This window comes from Euleptes europaea, chromosome 1 (genome assembly GCF_029931775.1).
Source record: "Euleptes europaea isolate rEulEur1 chromosome 1, rEulEur1.hap1, whole genome shotgun sequence".
Lineage (NCBI taxonomy): Eukaryota > Metazoa > Chordata > Lepidosauria > Squamata > Sphaerodactylidae > Euleptes > Euleptes europaea.
Window position 1 is genome coordinate 132,031,160 of NC_079312.1, and position 19,271 is coordinate 132,050,430.

Sequence of the window (19,271 nt, forward strand, 5' to 3'; positions counted from 1 at the left end):
AGACTGAGCTTTCACTAGCAAAAGCCCCACAAGCAGAAATCCGACAACCAGCTAACCAAAGTCAAAATGCCTCCACTTGAAAATGACAGAGATGTTTGCGTACACGGGGGACAAAACATTAGAGAGAAATAACTGTCTCCAAGGTCAACTGGAGAAAGTGGCAGGTGCCTGAGAGATGATGAAGAGTCCAATCAAAAGGGTCACTTTTTGCTGGGGTTGCCAAAACGAGCATTGTGTTAGCAGCAGCAACCCTCCCCGCCCATACTGTTTTCGTCAACTGAGTGCCAAACTAGATGTCTTTGTGGCTGCCACAAGGATGCTGCCACCTTAAATTTAAACATGCCAGGAGGGCCTGATTCTGATCAGACCCACAGCATGGAGGGCTGAGGCACCCTTCCCCCCGCTCCACACTTTATCAAGTGAAAATAGTTGCACCCCCTGGTGGCTGTTTTGGCACATGAAAAGGCATGGGGGGCCGCAAGAGGTCAGGATCAGGCCCTCAGGGCATTTTTAAATGACTAAATTAGCCATGTCCTCATGGCAGCCAGGAGAATGCAGTCACATCTAGTATGGGCCTGATAAGAAGCCTATTAGGCTGAGGCCTGTAGTAGACCATGTTTTATTTTATACAAGAGAATGTGCATTTCCTTCCAAACAAGCTAACATATTTGTTGCTAAAGGGTCCACTTAGGGATGAAAAGGATAAATATCTAAAGCCCTATCAACCACAATACAGCATCCTGTAGAAATAAGGTCAGTCCCTGAACCCATTTATCTCTCCCTGTTTCAGAAAGTTAATACTGCTTGCTAAAACCCTGTTTCCATAAATATTTCCCAAATAGGTTGCATGCTATTGAAAAGTACTCATTGTGTGGAGCGCCTTCATTTTACTTTTGCCCTCCTCATGCACTGCTCACTCATGAGCCCAGGCAGCTGAAGGGACGATGTGCTTGTAGCAGTGCACTCTTAATCAGTTGTACCTTTCTAAATCAATTTAAATCCACAGGCTTAAAAGATGTAACTCTGCTTAGGACTGCACTGTAAGCCACACAAATGCATCATGGACCACCAACACACTCCCCACCCTGGATTTGTGGCACTCCATGAGTTTACATACTGAGCATGTTCATGTTCCTTCACACCCATGCAAACAGGAATAAACCTGCTCCAAGTTCATATGGTAAGAGAGAGAAAAGCAGGTGACTACAGAAAGATGCAAGCATTTTTGTTTCCTTGCCTTCACTGAGATTCCAGAGAGTAAGTTACTAATATGGCAACAGTCTGCCGAACACAACAGGACTTTAAACTTCAGCCTACTAGCCAAAACTCCAATGAATAGCAAGGTTGGGTTTACTATAATTCAACCGAGGCAGCCTATTTCTCTGAACTTTGGACAGCCTTCAGGGCTTCGTGTGTTAAGGAGCGCTTGGATTCTAAGAAGGTCAGTTTTCACTTAAGCAAACAAAACCAAGTTCCCACCCCTTATCATTGTCTGGGAGGGATTATTTATTGGGGGCAGGGAAGAATGCCTCCTTTTCCCTCTTCAATCCTACAGTACTAACGTCTCAAAAAACCTGAGTGAAGCAAGTGGACCAGTTCGGTGGCTTTGGTTCTCTTCCTTATTTTTAGAAAGTGACACTTTTTTACAAGTATACTGAACTTTCGTGTTGTCTGCTCAAAGACTGCCCAAAAGGACTGTGGTAATTGCTTCCTGCTCCAACCCGATAAGGCCACGACCATTCAGAAAGACTGCAACGCAGCCATTCCTCAGTTCATAACCATTTCGGACACTGGGCATTTCATACAGCTGTAGGTTCCTCAGTTTCCTGTGCTACAGTTTCACCTTGTTTCCAAGTTGGGGCGGGGAAGCCACCCGAGCAATTCAGTACTGCAGTTATCTTTACAATTATGCTTTTTAATGCATAGGAGAGAACTTTGTTTTTAAACTGAATATCATTAACAGTGTTTTGCTTTGTCAAGGGCTAGATCCAAATCTGTAACTTTGTCCCTGGACTAGGGAATAAATTGAAGAATATTGAACATTTAACTATTTTCATTAACATCACACAATCCACGTCCGACCTGTGACCACCACCCTCCTCTTTAAAAGGTAAACAAGAAGTGGTATTGGGAGTGCAGACAGCCAGGCAGCACCCTGCCTGGATACAGGTGGAGGCACTTTTGTGCCATTTACCCCCCCCCCTCGTGTTGTCCAGAGAGGCTAGAAAGCCACCACACACTACAGCAGTAAATCTGGATGAGGAAACATTAAAAATTATAGCCTGGATGGGGCTGGGGGTGCAAGAACAAACCAGAACACGGGCTTTCTTTTTTTTTTCCAAAGGGAAGAGCAGACTGAAATGGAGTTGACCCAGGGCAAATGCAAACACAAGCCTCAGATGGAAAGGATGCCAGATTTCCAGTGGGTGCTACCTGAGAGGCGCTCTGTTTGGGCCAGAATCAGGGTAGGAGACAACAACGGTGTGTGCAAGATGTTCTTTAGGAACACACCTATCCTTCCATATTCTCGCTATGGTTTACTGAATGGAAACTACAGAGGTCTATTGGCAAGTGCAAGAACCCAAGATAAGCCTCTGTTTGTGAAATACCCTGGGGAAGGACAAGATGCACCCAGCATTCACATGCTCATGTATTCTCGCAGTGCAGCATCTAATGGAAGTTTCAATTCTAAAAGGAATTACCGGACTCCTAAGGCATGCCCCCCCAAATAGTCCTGCCCCTCCCACACCCAGAGAGACAGAAAAGGCACCCAGGGATCGTTGGTGGCTCGGATGCTGGATGCGCATGTTCCCAGGTGCAGTGGGGGGAGGGGGAGAGTCTTTTGATGATTCCTAGAGCTTTACATATTGGTGCTCATTCGGGACTGGCTGTTCGCTGGAGTGAGTTCTCCTTGGCTTCCTTCTCTAGGAGGAGACTGCAACAAAAGAAACAGACCAGAGGCCCAGTGAGCCACATGCTAGAATGACACCCTCTCTGACAGCCCCCCAAGTTGCCATGGCAGCAGGCAAAGGGAAGAAACCCCTAGAGAACCCAGGCCAGAGGAGCAGCCGTGCAACTATGTTCACCCAACCACATAAAAATAATCAGGGATGAGGGAGAACGTTTTCTGTGAACTACTGTAAATCTGAAAGATCGTTCAGCCCAGAAGAGGCAGCACAGGTAACTCCTTCTTTAGCAGTCTGCAAGCACCTGGTCACGCTGCTCTTGTGGAGGGTACTATTTTATTTATGTGATCTTTGGTTATTTGCAGCACTGGTAACACTGCCTTTTAAACTATCACACATCACACTATCAGTACATTAACCGGGCTCAAGACAACATACAATGCTCTCATCTTTTAGGTTATCTTTACAAACATCCTGTGAGGTAGGTGAGGCTGGCCCAGGATTGCCCAGTAAGCTGCATGACTGAGTAGAGATTTGAATCCGGGTCTCCTTAGTCACATTCCAACATTTTAATCAATGTACCTCAATGGATCTCCAAAAAGATTCCCAAAGTGGTCTAAAATAAAGCTGTATTGAACTGACTACAGGGATTTTTTTAACGAAAGAAGTATTAATATAATTTTGTTGAATTATCTTTGAGGTAAATATCTATTAGATAATGCAATTCAGAACATGGGGGAGGTGTGGCTTACTCTGATGGCACCTACCAACTTACCCATAATGGTCTTACTTACATTCACTACAAACCAACTTCCCTTAGCAACAACTATTTAACAGCTTATCTAGAAAGTAGCCAGCTCATGTTCCAAATTCACAGGCCAGGACTCTTTGCTGACCTTCACATGGATCTGGTTACGTAGGACAGCTGCTCGCAGGATCATAGCTTTGGCGCGGCGCTGAAATTCCTTCCCCATCAGCAAAGACTTTTCAAAGGTGGTGCTGCGCTGATCAACATCTCGTGCGTACAAAATCTACCCGCCAAAAAAATTAAAAGTAAGAATTGCTGAGCTTCCAAAGGCTGAGCTTCTGAATGCATTCCTAGTGCCATTTGGAAAAAGCGGCCACATTAAGAAGTGCTGCTCAGGTACTAACAGATTGCTAGAAGACAGGGCGCAAAGGGAGGAAAGGGGCACTGTGGGGGCCCTCTGGCAAGAGAAAAAATGTTTCCAATGGAACAGGAGGGAATGCAATACTAGGGCATGGGGCAGCTGAAAGTTCAGAAACCAAAAAATTACTTCAGCAGGTCTTCAGTTTATGCCTCCAGCATAACTTCCTTTCCCATTGCTTATAAATTCCACTCTAACCTTTTACACTGCATCAACCCTTGTCAAAATATTTTACATTTCTGTGCAACAACTGGGTTTTCAGTAGTGTGGGATGGACTCACCAGAGCATTTCTGCAGCATTTGGAAGGAATGTTTTAGGCAGCAGCAGAAGGGAAGGAGAAGAGTTGGTTTTTATATGCCAATTTTCTCTCCCTTTTAAGAAGAATCAAACCGTCTTACAATCTCCTTCCCTTCCTCTCCCCACAACATACACCTTTTGAGGTAGGTGAGGCTAAGAGAGTTTGAAGAGAACTGTGACTAGCCCAAGGTCACCCAGCAGTCTTCATATGTAGGATTGCAGAAACCAACCCGGTTCACCAGATTAGAGTCTGCCTCTCATGTGGAGGAGTGGGGAATCAAACCCGGTTCTCCAGATTAGAGTCCACTACTCCTAACCACTACACCACACTGGCTCTGGGAGAAGGTGAGTCAGTCACCCTCCAAAAGCAGAAATCCTGCAGTCTGTGGAAATGGTCCAGCAGTTCGAGGCTTCTTTGGCATGTGATGCCGGCTTTATTTTTATATAGCACAGTGCATACTCAATACAGCATTCAGTGCTGGAGCCATAAACTTTCAACATGAGTCAGGGATATGGGCACTCACCTTGCTGTGAGAGTCTATTCTGGCGTTAATCAGCCCTTCCAGGATCAGCTGAGTGAGCTCATCTTCCAGAGCTGCCACTGTGGTGTTGAATGCAGTGGCCATCTTGCGCATGTCTGCCGACACATACGGGCTGAAATACTAGGAATGCAGGGGGAAAAGGGGAGGGGGAAGAAGTGTCCATCAGTTGCTGTCAGCACTGCACTCGAGTGAAAGGCAGAGAGTGCCATCCCCTGGAATGACAGAGAGAAGTTTACCTGGATGAGGGCCCGGTTCCGGATCTGCGTGTACAGTGTTCTCACATGAGGTGCCAGGTACATATCCAGTAGCAGGTTATCCTGTACAAAATGAGAACTGTACTGAATAATGCTACTGGAAAGACTTCACTCAGGAAGCTTTCCTCAACCCACCAACCATACCCCATGACACAGTAGCCCTGTACATGTTACAGTGAACAAGAGTATAATCCATGTACTGTATGCCCGCAAAGTCACTCCACAGATGTACAACTGAATGCCTGATTCAAAACGCACGTGTATCCAGATATTGATCCTCCTCATTTTTAAAATGAATGTGGGCTGGCTTTTTTGTACACACAGTAAGGATGTGTGTACACTATGTGTACACAGCTTCCAAGAGATAGCTATCTGTAAGATCAGGCAAATGTTAAAAAAAAATAGCCATCAGATCTAGCATAGTAAGGATTACAGTGGCACTGCTTGGTTTCCATTAGGCAAAAATAAAAGCTTACCTCATGGCTTCTGCAGTTGCTACAGCAACATTTCATCTCCCAGCAGAAGCTACAGAAAACTAATTTAAAACGTCATACCCTGCTTTTTTATGTAAACAAATACAAGGCATCGTACAACACCGTCCATTAAAACAGAAAGAAACCAACACTCTAAAACAATAAAATCATTAGCAGACCAAAGCATAAAAAGTACTTCAATTATGAAACAGCAGCCATAAAAAAAATCTTGCAGACAGCAGATAAATACAAAACCCTCGTGCAGACTGAACACTAGACCAATAAAACTGCCAGCAATCATTTCGGGTTAGGGCACAAATGCACTCTGCTAAAACTCTATAGAGTACTCATAAAAAAAAGCAAATAATAAACAAGAACCAGGCCTTCTAGAACACACCTTCATCTCATCCAGCATCTTGAGACATGAGGCATATTTGGATTCATAGAACTTGAAGATGATGTCACGCACCTGCGGTTCCAGCTCCAAGAACAGTTTAAACGAACTGCAGAGACAACAGTGGTTAGAGGCCAGAGTCATCCATCTCCCATACACCCTCCTTCTTCTGGCCAGGACTACTCCCTACTGTGGGAGTGCCAGAAAATGGGCACTCTCCATGGGGACTGGATACAAAGAGCCAGTAAAACCTGCTGAATCCTTGCTATGTGCGCCTGGTGGAGGGAAGGAATTAAGCTCAGTATAATGCAGGAAAAGGACTTTTTAAACATCTGCCACTCAGGATCCTTTAAAGAGCAGATGGCCTGGCATTGAACCTGGGGCCTTCTGCAGGCAAAGCAGCTGCTCTCTACCACTGAATCACGACCTCTGCCCAGGTTGAAATCAGAAGTACAGGACTGACAGGAGCTACTTAATCTTCCCTCTTCCTGCTGTTTGTCTGATCAAAATCACACTTGCCCTTCCATAGCTGCTGAGCAGGCTACAATCGCAATGAAACAATGGCATTTTTGAGGGCGACAGATAGACATGTGGAAAAGGGAACAGACACCAAGCACAACTACCCTATTCTCTATAATTTTAATTTAGAAGGACCAACTTGTTCTCATTCATCTTCAGGCAATTTCACTGTAGAGGCATATTGTTCTTAGGAAAATTAAGGTCCAGATGTAGCAGCTCGCTCATGACTTATTACTAAACTACGGTCGCAGTTGAATCCGTGACTTCCAGAGAGCCAAGTGCCTGCAAAAGGCTAACAGCAACTCAAGCTCCAAAGGACTCTGCTTCAGCTGGTTTGTGGAGGAACCACTCACCTACTGGAGATGACATTGCGTTGCAGTTCCTGACGGTCAAAGGTAGCTAGTGCACACAGGCCACCATACACAGCTACGTTGCTAGGAGACAGCAGCTAGAGAAAGGGAGAAGGATTCTGAGGAACAATACTTTGATGGAGAGCTTCAGCTGTAAGCAAGAGAGAGCTAAACAGTCTGACCCCTACTTTGAGATCCTAAACCCAAGGAAGTGCTAGTCATCAAGGGAGAATACAGCTTTTGCATAAGTCACACCCAACTTGAAACAGGCCACAACTGGGATCTCACCCAGAGATCTCCTCCAAACCAACCCCCTATTCAAAGCTCCTCCTACTCCTTACCTCGGGGAAGTCACAGTGATCAAACGAGGCCAAGAGGAAGCACTTTGCTGCCTGCTTGTATTTCCGGGCAGCTAGCTCAGCCAAGCCTAGGAAGCAAACCCAGTTAAATCTTTTGTTCATGAGGACTAAGGGACATGAGTTGCATTACACTATGGAGCCCTTCCATTACATATTTACAGTTTATGGAAGAAGAAATTAAAATACAGAGGCTGTTCTTGGGTCTCTTTATATAGGAAAGTGGTCAGGCAGGGAAAAAAGTGTAATTGTGCCTGCAAGTAGCACTATGTACATACAGAAAGTCTGCCTAATACAGACTTCAAGGAAATCAACGCCAGGCACTCCCAATTCAGTCAAAAACTCTTCTCATCTTCAGCAAGGGAAAAACAAGTCAATGCTGGGGGGCAAACACAACCTGCCCACAAAGTGCACCTCTCACTCACTCACCTGCAGCACACTTCAATTTGGTGAGGATTGCCTGTGTCTGGCTGTCACGTTCTCCTCGTTGCTGGGGGGGAGGGGGAAGGAAGAGAATCAGCAAATGAGGAGCAGGCTTTTAGCTAATTGTTTCCATTAAGCCTGCCTGAAGAGGCCCTTCTATTGTGCAACCACTTTGGCCTTCAGCAAGGCCTAAGTCAGTGTATCTGGAAAGGGACATATACACAACACATTGCCAAGGAGGGCAAAAAGAAAACTGGGACGCTGTTCTACTTCATGAGGGGTACCTCTAAACCTGATCACTACCTCAAAATTCAGTCACTAGTTTATCTTGACAATCTTCCTCACTATCCACTAAAGAGCAGAGCTATTTAAAGGGACCCTGAGACAAGACCAAATAAACTTAACCAAATCCAGACAAGGAGACAGTGGCAGCCTCAGCATATTAATCCAGGGAATCAGATGAAATAAAAGCATGGGCCTGCCATTGTCAAATAGGGTTTCTGGTTATATTCATGTTGAAAAAGCAAAATACCTCTGCAATTTCTGGCGTAGATTCTGCCTTGCTCACGTAGCTCAGGACATGGGACCAATTCTGAAGGTAAACACTGACCTGCAAGTGAACATTCAAAAATACCACTAGAGGAGCTCAGGCTAAGAACAAAGAGTAGCAGTTACTGGTCATTCTGTGGTCCTGTAACATGGGCAGCTGTAAACAGAGAGACTTCTGGGCGGGGGGTAGGGGGCAGCAATTACCAAACCATATGCTTGGGAAAGGTTAACCGTGAATATGTTTCAAAGGAGAGAAAGGAAAGAAAAGATATTTATTTTATGGGTTATATGCGAGTCATGAACAAAGACAGAATTCCTTGGTGTCGTCCCCCCCCATGTAAAGACCCACTGACATGCTGTACCTTGATAACATTGAGGCACATGTTAATAACATGCTTTGCACTGGTGCAATAATCACGGGCTCGAGAGTAACATTTGAGGGCATTGCTGAGGTCTCCACAATCAAGGTAATGATCACCCAAGTCATCATGGCCTCTCCTACAAAGAAGGGACATGGCAAAGCAGCAAAAAACAAACAATAAGCTTTTTTTAAAAAGCCTTTGCTTAACCCTGATGAAAGTCTAGCTGCCAAATAACATGCTATAGGGATATAACACTTTTCTTCAGTTTTATGGATTATAACATCATAAATGTTTTCACAGATTTTGACAAGTTACAGAAAATATGCTTGACATTCTGCAACTCTATATTAGGACCCAGTGACTGTCTCTAGAGACATATCAATCACTAAAGATATTTAGGAACTGTTCCTCGGTGTTTTTGTTCTACAAAGTCTCTACTTTTCCTTCTACACATTCACTTCCTGTCAAAATATTCAGAAGCCCATCACAATGAAATAATACTACTTCTGTGAAAATTATGAAAACAGGGGAAGTTAACATAACTTAATTAACACAATATATTCTGGCTGTAGAATCTGGGGTGAGGGTGAGTGGGAAGACATTCAGGTAGGCATTTCACATCTACAAGGCAACTCTGGGAATGATTCTGAGACAACAAACACATGAAAGGCCTTCCGCCTGAATGGGTCATCCATGCAGCATTTACACACAGATGACCTGACGAACTCAAGCCAGATTCCTGGACCTATCTACTTCATTGGATTAGATACCAGCAATCGTTTGAACGATGCATCCCAACTGTACACCCACAAAACGACTCCCAGAGGCACTTCTTGGATGAAAAAATATTCTGGAACCAATGTGAAATTCCTTATTGCCAAATTGGGATATTTTGCTTGTTTGTTTGAGCTGATCTCGGTGCATGTCACCTGATGCTTTCCTTGATTGAATTCCCCTTATAGTTCTTTAAATCTGTATCCAGCTTTTCCAACTTGAGAAGAGCTTTTTTGCGTGTTGCCTCAACCCAGGCTGTGTCTAGAGGAGGAGGCTCTATCCCTCCATCCGGTACAGCATCAGGTGTGTTCTGGAGCTCTCTGTAAAAAAGAGGTAGTAAGTGTGTATGGACAACACAGCCAGCTATCATCTACGTACTATAATAAACAGCAAGAGTGGTAAGGAATTAGGGTGTTTCCTGTTACTTTATTCAGATTTTTAGTTTGTGTACTATAGCTTTATCTTTGTTAGTTCCCCTAGCCCAAATAAAGGCATTGTGAGGATGTTTTCGTTTCAGAATAAGTAGCACTGTGCATAGAGCTCATTGCACAGGCCTCGGGCAGCAGAGCTTTAATTGCTTACAGCCACCCCCTAATCTAAAAATTACTTATCTGTAACAATGGACTACCTGCCAAAGCCATGAACCCAGGAGTGACACCCTCCAACAAGCCCAGATACTAACTCTGTCTCCATTTCCCTCAGGCAACACTATTTCAGGACCTAATAATGTCACTTGCAGCGGAACTGCACTTCCTCCAGTGTGATACGTGCTATCATCTGTCAACATCCATCTGCTGTCTACATTTGACAAATGGTCATTCTTCTATGCAAAACGAAAAAAGGACACAAATTCAAGGTCAAAACACTTAAAAAAAAACATGGCAGAATGTTTCAGTATACCAGGATACGCTTCAGCAGACCGGAGTGTCACCATTCTTCAAAGGAACTTCAAATGGAGACTCCAATTAAAAAAATTCTAAATTCTAATTCAATCATTTCTCACTGGAATCTCCCTTTGAAACATTAACTAAGGGTTGGGCAGATCTTAACATCTTAGCCTAAGAGTCAAATGGCTTAATACTAAGAAGTTTGTGCTACTGTGCTTACCCTGTATACTTTTATAGATTACACAGAAATACTGCAACCTGTACCACCTCCATTTCACAGCCTTCTAACCATTGCTCATAATTCCCTCTGCTATATATATTGCTCTGCTGAGATTTCACTTCATGCATCAGACAACACGGGCTCTAGCCCACACAAGTGTTGCTTCAGTAAATGTTAGCCTTTAAACATGTCACAAGACTCCTTTTGTTCTGGACATTATGGATATTCTCACTAACTAGAGATTTCCTTTCAGAGTCATGAATCTCAAACAAGGCCTTTTGAGCTTCTTCTTCATATTAGTACCTTGTGGCTTCAGTCAGTTTCCGATGAATTTCTTCATAAACGTCAACATTGAATGTTCTTTGGACAAATGAGAGAGCCATCTTGAGGGCTTCCACGCGCAGCTGCGGGCAGTGGTCAGCAATGAACTGCAGCCGCTCAATTCTCATCAGGCCGCTGTAACTCGCTGCATACTGTTCCAGATCCTGCAGGCCCCAGCAGAAAGAAGAGAAAGAATTGACATTGGTAGCTCAAATATCAACTTGGTCACATTTTCCATGGGCCAAATGGAGGAGCCACAGGATTCTAGGAACAGTGATGGAGAGGGGGAGATGCCTGCCCCCATCTTTTGTGTCCCTGGGACCAGCAGAAGTCATCACTTCCAGTGTACAAAATTCTGCCCCTGTATGACTCAAATTTAAGGTTTCTAACTCTCTCATCTTTTGGCTTGTTCTCTCTGTTCATGCAGTAGCAATCTGTGCTCCAACCCCAGCTCTTTGTTAAACAGCACTTTTGATGAAGTACTGTTGTGTTAACCAATACAACAAAAAAGATACAATAGAGCAGACCAGTCATTATGGACAGTTTTTATGCTGTGTATGTCTAATGTCTTGTGTTTTATACTACTGGTTTTAACTGTAAGCCGCCTCAAGCAGGACTCTGAAGAGGTGGCATGAAAATATTCTAAATAAATAAATAAATTAAAAAGAATTCAGTCCAATTTACAATTTAGGTTGTAGTGGTTTTGCTCCTACAAGCAAGTGCAGAATAGAAGTCTTCAGCACTGGCAGTATTATCCCCTAAGGTTTTCTTGTTGAATTGCATGGATTTTCCTCCAAAAGAAGTCAATGAATTTGTGCTTCATGCAGTAACACCGGCAAGGTCAATTCTTGCCCAAAATTGGAAGAAAAGCACTATCCCAAAGAAGGAGGAGTGGCTAGAGAAGCTGTCCCAATGTATTTGTCTGAGAAACCAAATTGTCTAGTACACGGCCAAAAGTCCAAAAAGTTTGTAAAATGGAATAATTTTTGTCTAGAATGTACAGTTTGTGCTTGCGTATTTTGTTGTTGATGTATTTAGTAATTTCTGTTTTAGACTCTTATATTTTATTTGGGTTTTTTAAAATAAATACAAGTTCAAAAAATTTTTTTAAGTAGTCGTCAGCATTAGGAATTTACAGCAATCTTGGCCTTGGTCACAGAACCATATCCTCAAAGACAGTGGACAGTTCAGAGGAAGGACAGCCTGTCAAAGGGGTAAGAGCAGAGTGCACTTGAGATGGACAGGAGGAAAATGGCCACTCAACTTTTTCAACACCTGAGCCTATGGAAATGCTGCTCCAGCAGCCAGTCTCCTTCTGGAGCCGGGGGGGAATGAGGCCTGCCTGAAGGAGAGGGCAGACAGAAGAAGGGACTTGTCTCAGCAAGGGAGCAGACAATTTTGTGTGTGTATCTGGCCTCATAGTGTGGCACAGTGGTTTAACTCTACCTCTGGGGGAGGACAGAGTTGGGAGGCCTGTCTCTGGTGATGAGCAGACCTGGTAACTACAAGTTTTAAAGAGAATTCACCACATACCACATAATCATCTTTGTTGTTTTATTAAAACTCCTGCTTCATTGATCTCTGTACTCTTCAGGCTTAATACAAAACTTACCTCACAGCAGTGACCCGAAGCCTTTACACTTGCTACCCTAAGATCATCTTGTAACTGGGGTGAAGGCTTATATCACAAAACCAAGCAGGTTCTCCAGATTCATCAAAGAGGCAGTGTGGGTCCTCTCGGTTTCAAGAAAGGGCCTGTCATAGGAGCCATCCTCTACCCCGAGTACAGGCAGTGTGAGGATGTTTTCATTTCAGAATAGGGAGTGTGGGGCAAGGAGCTCATTATATGGACATTGCTAGTTAACCAAGTCCTGAAGATGCTAAAAAGAACCAAGTTGGAAAACCAACTAGGACATGGTCAGTTACTCTCACTTCCCTAGCCGTTCTCAGCAGGCAACACTACAGAGCTGTCATGTTTTAAGAACCACTAAGGAAAAATGAGAGCACCATCCCACCTCTCTCAGAGCAGGATACAAGACAGGGATGGGGTTAGAAAACTGGAAGCCTGCAGTCCCACCACATATCCATTCTAAGCACAGGCACAATGGCTTTTCCAGACTGGCAGAGGCTAAGAGACTAGCCTATGACCCAGGTTCTCCCCAGTTCAAACCTTACCTCTGCTATAAAATCACTAACTGACCTTAGACAAGCCATCACCTCGCTGCCCCCTTTCTGCAATATGGGGGATAGAGAAAAACATAAACATCACAGGCTTTTTATAAAGTTTACAGGATAACATGAAGCACTCTGAATACTCAACAGTACTATATAAATGATAAACAGTAGTATTTTTTTAAGATATGATTGAAACACTGTTGTCTATGAATACGGTTGTATAAAAATCATTTTTTCAAGTTCTTGTTTTCTTTATTATATTTGTTATTCATTTCCGTAGATTTGAATAGGAAACATCTTTTCAGCTATAACTTTTCCTTCTTATCCAAATGGGACAAAGTCCGCAGGAACCCTCAACTTGAGGATTCTTTCCTGACCTCAAGCAAGTAGGAGAATAGGTCTCCACTTTTATAGGCAATTAAAATCCTGCTTGTAGAGTAGGCACAGGGAGACATTTGGCAATCCAAGGAAGGAGACAGTATATCCCATGTATATTTAAAGCTTGGGTAGAGGGTCTGTGTATGTTTACTGTTAAAGACAGTGCAGAACAATAGCCAGATCAGAATGTTTTCAAATTTGTCTTCCATTCTGTTAATTTTTTAAATTCAGAATAGTTATAATAGCAATATGAAATAGCATGTTATTTTCTGTTTGGTTTTTGATTAGTTAATGTACAAACACCATCCCTAGTCAAAAAGGAAAAAAGGTAAAGGTAGTCCCCTGTGCAAGCACTGGGTCATTACTGACCCAAGGAAAGGAGAGAAAAACTGTGTACTGCTTCTGCTGAAAAATGGTCAACCACTGGACTAGATGAAAGGGTTGTTGTGAGGATAAAATGGAGGAAGATAATCTGAGCTCCTTAGGGTAAAGGTACAATAAAATGTAATAAACAGATAAAAGAAACTCTAAAGCTAGAAGCGATCTAAGGCAAATTTCTGGTTGGGAACATGATGTTTTCATTTGGTTCCATACCCATAAGACCCATTTCTTTGGCAATATACCATGTTTGCCCCCCATACTGTAATACATCAATCCTTGACAAACATTTTCACAGCCCTGAGTCAATGCAAGCAAATACAAGCAATATCTGCAAACTGTAACACACAAGTCAAAAGGGAATGTTTGGCAAATGCTTTCAATGAAAACAGCATCTATGCTAGACACAGAATGAATGTCAGTTTTGACCAGTCAATTCTATACAGCTTACCTATGACTTGTCTGCTGTTTTTACCTTCTAGTACATACCAGAGTTGGGTTCTCCACCACGTAGTTGATATCAGGTGCATTTTGCTGATCTTCTTGTGGGTCTACATCAATCTGCATGGGCTCTACCGCACCCTGCAACAGCAATATGTGTGTGTGAAACAGGACCTAAGAGGCTCCTTCCCAACCATATGAGAAAGATCTTCCTGCATCAGCAGATATGACTTGGCCGCCATCTCAAGCATTTGCGCTTTCATGTCTTTCTAGCAGTGTTCTTCGTGGCTTTTAAAGGTGAAGAAGGGGAGCTTTTATGACAACTTGCCAGGCTGTCTTTTTCTAAGCTAGACCATTGGCCCAGGAACACACGAAGCTGCCTTATACTGAATCAGACCATTTGTCCATCAAGGTCAGTATTGTCTAGGCAGACAGGGAGCGGCTCTCCAGGATGTTAGGTAGAGGTATTTCTCATCAACTATTACTTAATCCTTTAACTGGAGATGCCAAGGATTGAACTTTCTGCATGCCAAGTAGATACTCTACCCCTGAGCCACAGCCCATGTAAGTTACTAATGTCTCCTGACAGGCTGCAGCTCTCCAAGATTTCAGGCATGAACACCTGAAAACATCTTTACCAATAAGACCCGGGATCATCAGTTTTCATGGTCATGATGTAATTACATGTTTGAGCCCAAGAATCAAGTACGCATGGAAAACATTTTATGTTTGGAAGAGAAAATGTAGAATGTAAAGAAAATGTAGAATGAGGAAACAAAAAATAGCTCCCCTTTTCTTTCACAGTTCTTTTACCCAAGCCTACTCAATCTTGTGTTCATTGCAAAAATCAGTATGTTAAAAATATTCACATTTGGCAAAATGCAGTTAGCTGAAAACATCATTAAAATCCCTACCCCATCCACACACACGCGCACAAGCTTAATGCTGTTCCCAAAAGCCAGTCTAAGAGAGAAGGATGCTTTGGTTTGTCATGTGACCAGAAGAAGGTGTCTCATAATTCCGCAAAACACAACTCTGTATGCTCTTGCATGCCAACCATGGTACACAAAAGCAACTTTAAAGAGCAAAGCTACTTGGGAAAGCATGGATAAAACCCAAGTAAACGTCCAGTCCCAACTTTACTGCAACTGGCAGGCTGACGAATTCAAGTAAATATTGGGATAGTTTATAAATGAGTCATGATACAAGTAAGCAGGAAAGGGTACATCTTCTCCTGCAAAACCCTGACGCAGGGCATCACTAAGACCCAGCAGGCTTGGCCAGTTTCCTGCACAAACTATACACTGCATTAAGTGTGTGTAATGAATTCTGACAGTTCTTTTCTTTTAAATTAAATTAAAAGTAGTGTTGGAAGGTTGTCATTTTAAATTGAAGAGTGGGAGGGACGTTTAACTCTTTACCTGCCTGCTGTTTTCCTACTCAAAAGCATTCCCTCCCCTCACTGCTTTAGATGCATGTCTACAGTGTGTGTTAGGCACCTGAAATTCTGTAGCAGACGATGATGTTTGGCAAGCAAATTTGAGAGGAACAACAAAGAAAAGTGATTAAGCACTTCTCCACATACTTCCATTTAAAACTAGATACTCCTAAGGCTGTTCATGTTTTTTAAAAAAGAAACCATCAAAGGTAAATATGCAGTTTGAGCCATATTAAAATCCTAAAACATCAGGCAAAATCCTCCACTACACATAGGAGTTAAACAGCACTTGCTTGGATGTCAAAAGGGTTTCCTGAAGGACAGAAATATAAGAAAACTGCTCAGAACTTTTTAATTTTATCCTATAAGTTAAAGTAGCAACAAACCATGAAAAATTAGACACATGTGCAGTAATGGTGCTTTTAGGTTTCCTAGTCTGAACTTAATTTTTGGTGTACCTTTCTAGTTTACAAGAAGGAAGGTTAGGGATTTAATAAAGATGAAAAGAGTGTCTGAATGTTTCATGCATTACTGTTCTTCCCATAGCCACCGAGCCCAGACCCTTCTGTCTTTTAGAGAGAGAGACTTATGCAAAATAAAGTTCAGCTAGTTTTTCTGATTTTGCATGTGGTTGAAACCACATTATACCGAATGAGACTATTGGTGACTTTGACTGGCGGCTGCTCTCTAAGGTCTCAGTCAAACTCTGCTGCCTGAGATCCATTTAAGCCAGCAGAGCCAGCTTGGAACTCTCTGTATTCAAACCACTGGCCTATCACCCCTCCCTAAAATGTAAGATTTCTGGACACAGTATTTCAGAAGGTTTTCAGATGCAGTTTTAGTTTGCTTCTTATTAATGAACAAGTCTGGTGTTAGAACACAGAATTATTCATCTTCAGCTTCTGCAAAAAATTACTGCAGGGGCAGACAGGTCATTTAATTTATAAGGTAATTTCCTGGTAGGTCATTGCCCTGGAGCAAGTCCTGAAAACTCTGCCAGTACCTCAGGGAACAGTTGGTTTGGGCCCTTTCATGATAATGATGACCAGTGTCAGCTCACCTGTTGGCTCTTCTCACACTCTCGCCGGTTTGTGGGAGGAGGCAATGTATGAGCTAATACCTATTGGAGGCCCGGTTGAGGTGAGTGGCCCTACAGTACTAGCTTAGAGCAGCACAGGGGCCATTTTAATCTTATATTATAACCTGTATTATAACCCTTTCCTTCCCCCTCACCCCAACCTGGTCTGCCATCCCACTGTCCACTCTTAGGGCAGCACAAACATTTAAACATGGCGTTCAGCCATACCATGCAAAATCCATTATTGTTTGAAACAGATGAATCAATTTCTGAGAAAGGAACTGCTTTTAAGAAATATGCCTCAAGGCTGATAAGCCATTCTCACTCAGTCACCCCAGAGTGCTTTCTCCTTGGAGATACCTCATAGAGCAGGGTACAGGCTGATAAGCTGGCACTCAGGCTGAAGTCTCCAGATGTACCTGGGAGGAAGAGGTCTGACCTACTGCTGCGGGGGGTGCAGAATAGATCTGTCACTGACGATGAAGCTGAGCTTGGAACTGAACTATCCCTCATCCTGTCCTGACTCTCTGCACCCCCTTGCCCTGACACAGAGCTCGCCGGCTGCTAAAGGAAAGAAAGGCAGTTAATACCTTGGCAGTCATAGACAATCTCACTCATGCTGGGGCTAGAATAACATGCCCTTGCTATCTTATTCTTGCATTGTAGGCCTTCTTTTCTTCCATACTTCTGAAACTGTCAGTCGAAGAAAGCCAACAATTCCAAGATATCACAGGCTTGTATTTAACACCCACTAATTACAATCAATAGACCAGATAAATTATAACAAGCAGATTAGATAAATTCCAATAAATTCTCTATTAGGTAGCATCTGCAGTCAGTTACTCTCATGGTGCTAAAGGTAAGTACTGAGCATCTCTAGGAGATGGAACATGGCACAAAATTTGTGGATTGACCTTTACAAAAGTGAAAGCTAGGAAACTGAAAAGCTTAGCTGAACAGTACTCTACACTTTATGTTAGCCTTGACTGACAACCGCTCACACTGATAATGCCAGATGTTTTATATCGTCAGGGATGTCATGCCATCACAGAGTTTTGCAATGAAAAAGATAGAATTATATGGAAATACAGGCTAAATGTCAATCTGCCAAATACAGTCTGAAATCGCAAGTCTCACTGGAGACCACAGCACATGCTAGAGGAAAGACACACATTTCTTCCCAAGCTATACTATAAATATTTTGTTTAAACACCATATGAGATCAAGCACATTGTACCATTACAACACCGTCATAGCCAAAGACCCAAATATTTCTGAGTCAGAAAAGGCAAGGAGTAAAACTTGGGAAACGGTGCTTTAGGGTGCAAAGATACACCCTTCTAAGCCCACTGAAGTCAATGGGCTAGAAGGGTGCAACTCTGTTTAGGATAGCACTGTTATTCATTTATTTTTCCATGAAGATAATGCGTCACAACTACTATAAGGGTAATATTGAAGGACTGTCCCATATTCAGATACCATGTCTCTGTTGATTTTGATCTGACTACTCTCTTGAGGCAGATATTCAGCTGGACCACAAAACAGCAAGTTTGCTAAGAAAAACAGAATATTCTTCAATTACTTCAACCTTTCAAACACAGCACCTATTTTTTTCATTATGTTGACCTAATGGCAAGTACAAAGGAGCAGCATCTCCTGGTCAAGTGATTAGACAATTCCCCATGTTACAAATAATATTCTGGCATCATGTGAGGTCCTATTACGGTGCATGTTGGCAGGCAAGTAATTACTTTTTTAAAAAGCAGAAAACCCCCTACCTTCTTCAGCTTATGCTATATTACAAAATTTCTGATAAAAGATTCACCTCAGAATTCTACACAAAAATATATCATACAACACTTAAGTTACATATTTGAGTGTCAGCACTAGTAGTACAGTGGGGTTTTCTTCACTTGCACCATACAAAACGCACAGCGGCGATGTTGGCTACCAACGATTAAAACACTGATGCCAACCATCCCCAGGAACCACCGTAACAATGTCCACCGAATAAGAGGCCTCTGAATCCAAGAGTCAGCGGCAGGAGACTCGGAGCCAAAGGCGTGAGACTGCAGGGACAGGCTGAGGGGCCTCTTCGTTTCCAAAGGAAAAAGGAGCTCTTCCTAACTGCAGCTGCAGCCAAGCATCTTTGCCCTGACCCAAGCAACGGGCTTGGCTGGCGTTCGAGCCCGCTTGTTCCCCTGTCTTTTCCTACCCTATGCCTAAAGATTTAGCCAGCCAGCCTGCCTGCCTGCCTGACTGACACACGCGCGCGCGCGCCCGCCCGCTCAAGGAGCGCGAGCCTCGGCGTCACCAGGGCGGGCCCGCCAGAATCCTCCCCCTCAGGCCTCCACCTAACGGGCCTCACACACATGCCTCCATTAAAAAAAAAACCCAGCCCACCCCCCAAAACTTCCCCGATACCTGTAAATTAAAGACTTGAACGGGTAGCGGCATATTGACCCCCGCACCTTACACTTCCGGGTCCCTAACCCTCCGCTCCGACTTCCACTTCCAGGTCGCTCGCCGCAACTCATTGGGTAACGTCCGTCCTACAGGTGAAGCCCTTAAAGGGGCCGCAGCATCCTC

The 19,271-nt window shown here is 43.4% G+C and overlaps 1 protein-coding gene across 2 annotated transcripts; it reads right to left on the minus strand.

Moving 5' to 3' along the window:
- Positions 1 to 2,517: 2,517 nt before the first annotated feature.
- GPS1 (G protein pathway suppressor 1) lies at positions 2,518 to 19,184 on the minus strand. Of its 2 annotated transcripts, none has more exons than XM_056860463.1 (14): positions 19,107 to 19,184; positions 14,215 to 14,307; positions 10,777 to 10,958; positions 9,522 to 9,686; positions 8,593 to 8,728; positions 8,214 to 8,291; positions 7,688 to 7,748; positions 7,244 to 7,329; positions 6,906 to 7,000; positions 6,037 to 6,142; positions 5,149 to 5,229; positions 4,895 to 5,032; positions 3,803 to 3,937; positions 2,518 to 2,935 (listed from the first exon to the last, which is right to left on the minus strand). In XM_056860463.1, the coding sequence occupies exons 1-14, from the start codon at positions 19,137 to 19,139 to the stop codon at positions 2,861 to 2,863; spliced, it is 1,464 nt and encodes a 487-aa protein (XP_056716441.1). In that variant the 5' UTR covers positions 19,140 to 19,184; the 3' UTR covers positions 2,518 to 2,860. The 2 variants fall into 2 exon arrangements, with proteins under 2 accessions (XP_056716441.1, XP_056716432.1); XM_056860454.1 differs by lacking the exon at positions 19,107 to 19,184 and adding an exon at positions 17,043 to 17,323.
- Between the last annotated feature and the right edge of the window lie 87 nt (positions 19,185 to 19,271).

Bases quoted from the DNA above. Each gene is read 5' to 3' on its own strand.
- GPS1 (XM_056860454.1), bottom strand. From the start codon at position 17,195: ATGAGGGATAGTTCAGTTCCAAGCTCAGCTTCATCGTCAGTGACAGAT. The intron at 8,292-8,592 runs GTACAGCATGTC...GTTCACTTGCAG, and splicing joins TGTGCCTCAATGTTATCAAG to GTCAGTGTTTACCTTCAGAA. The intron at 7,001-7,243 runs GTAAGGAGTAGG...CCCTTTCTCTAG, and splicing joins ATCACTGTGACTTCCCCGAG to CTGCTGTCTCCTAGCAACGT.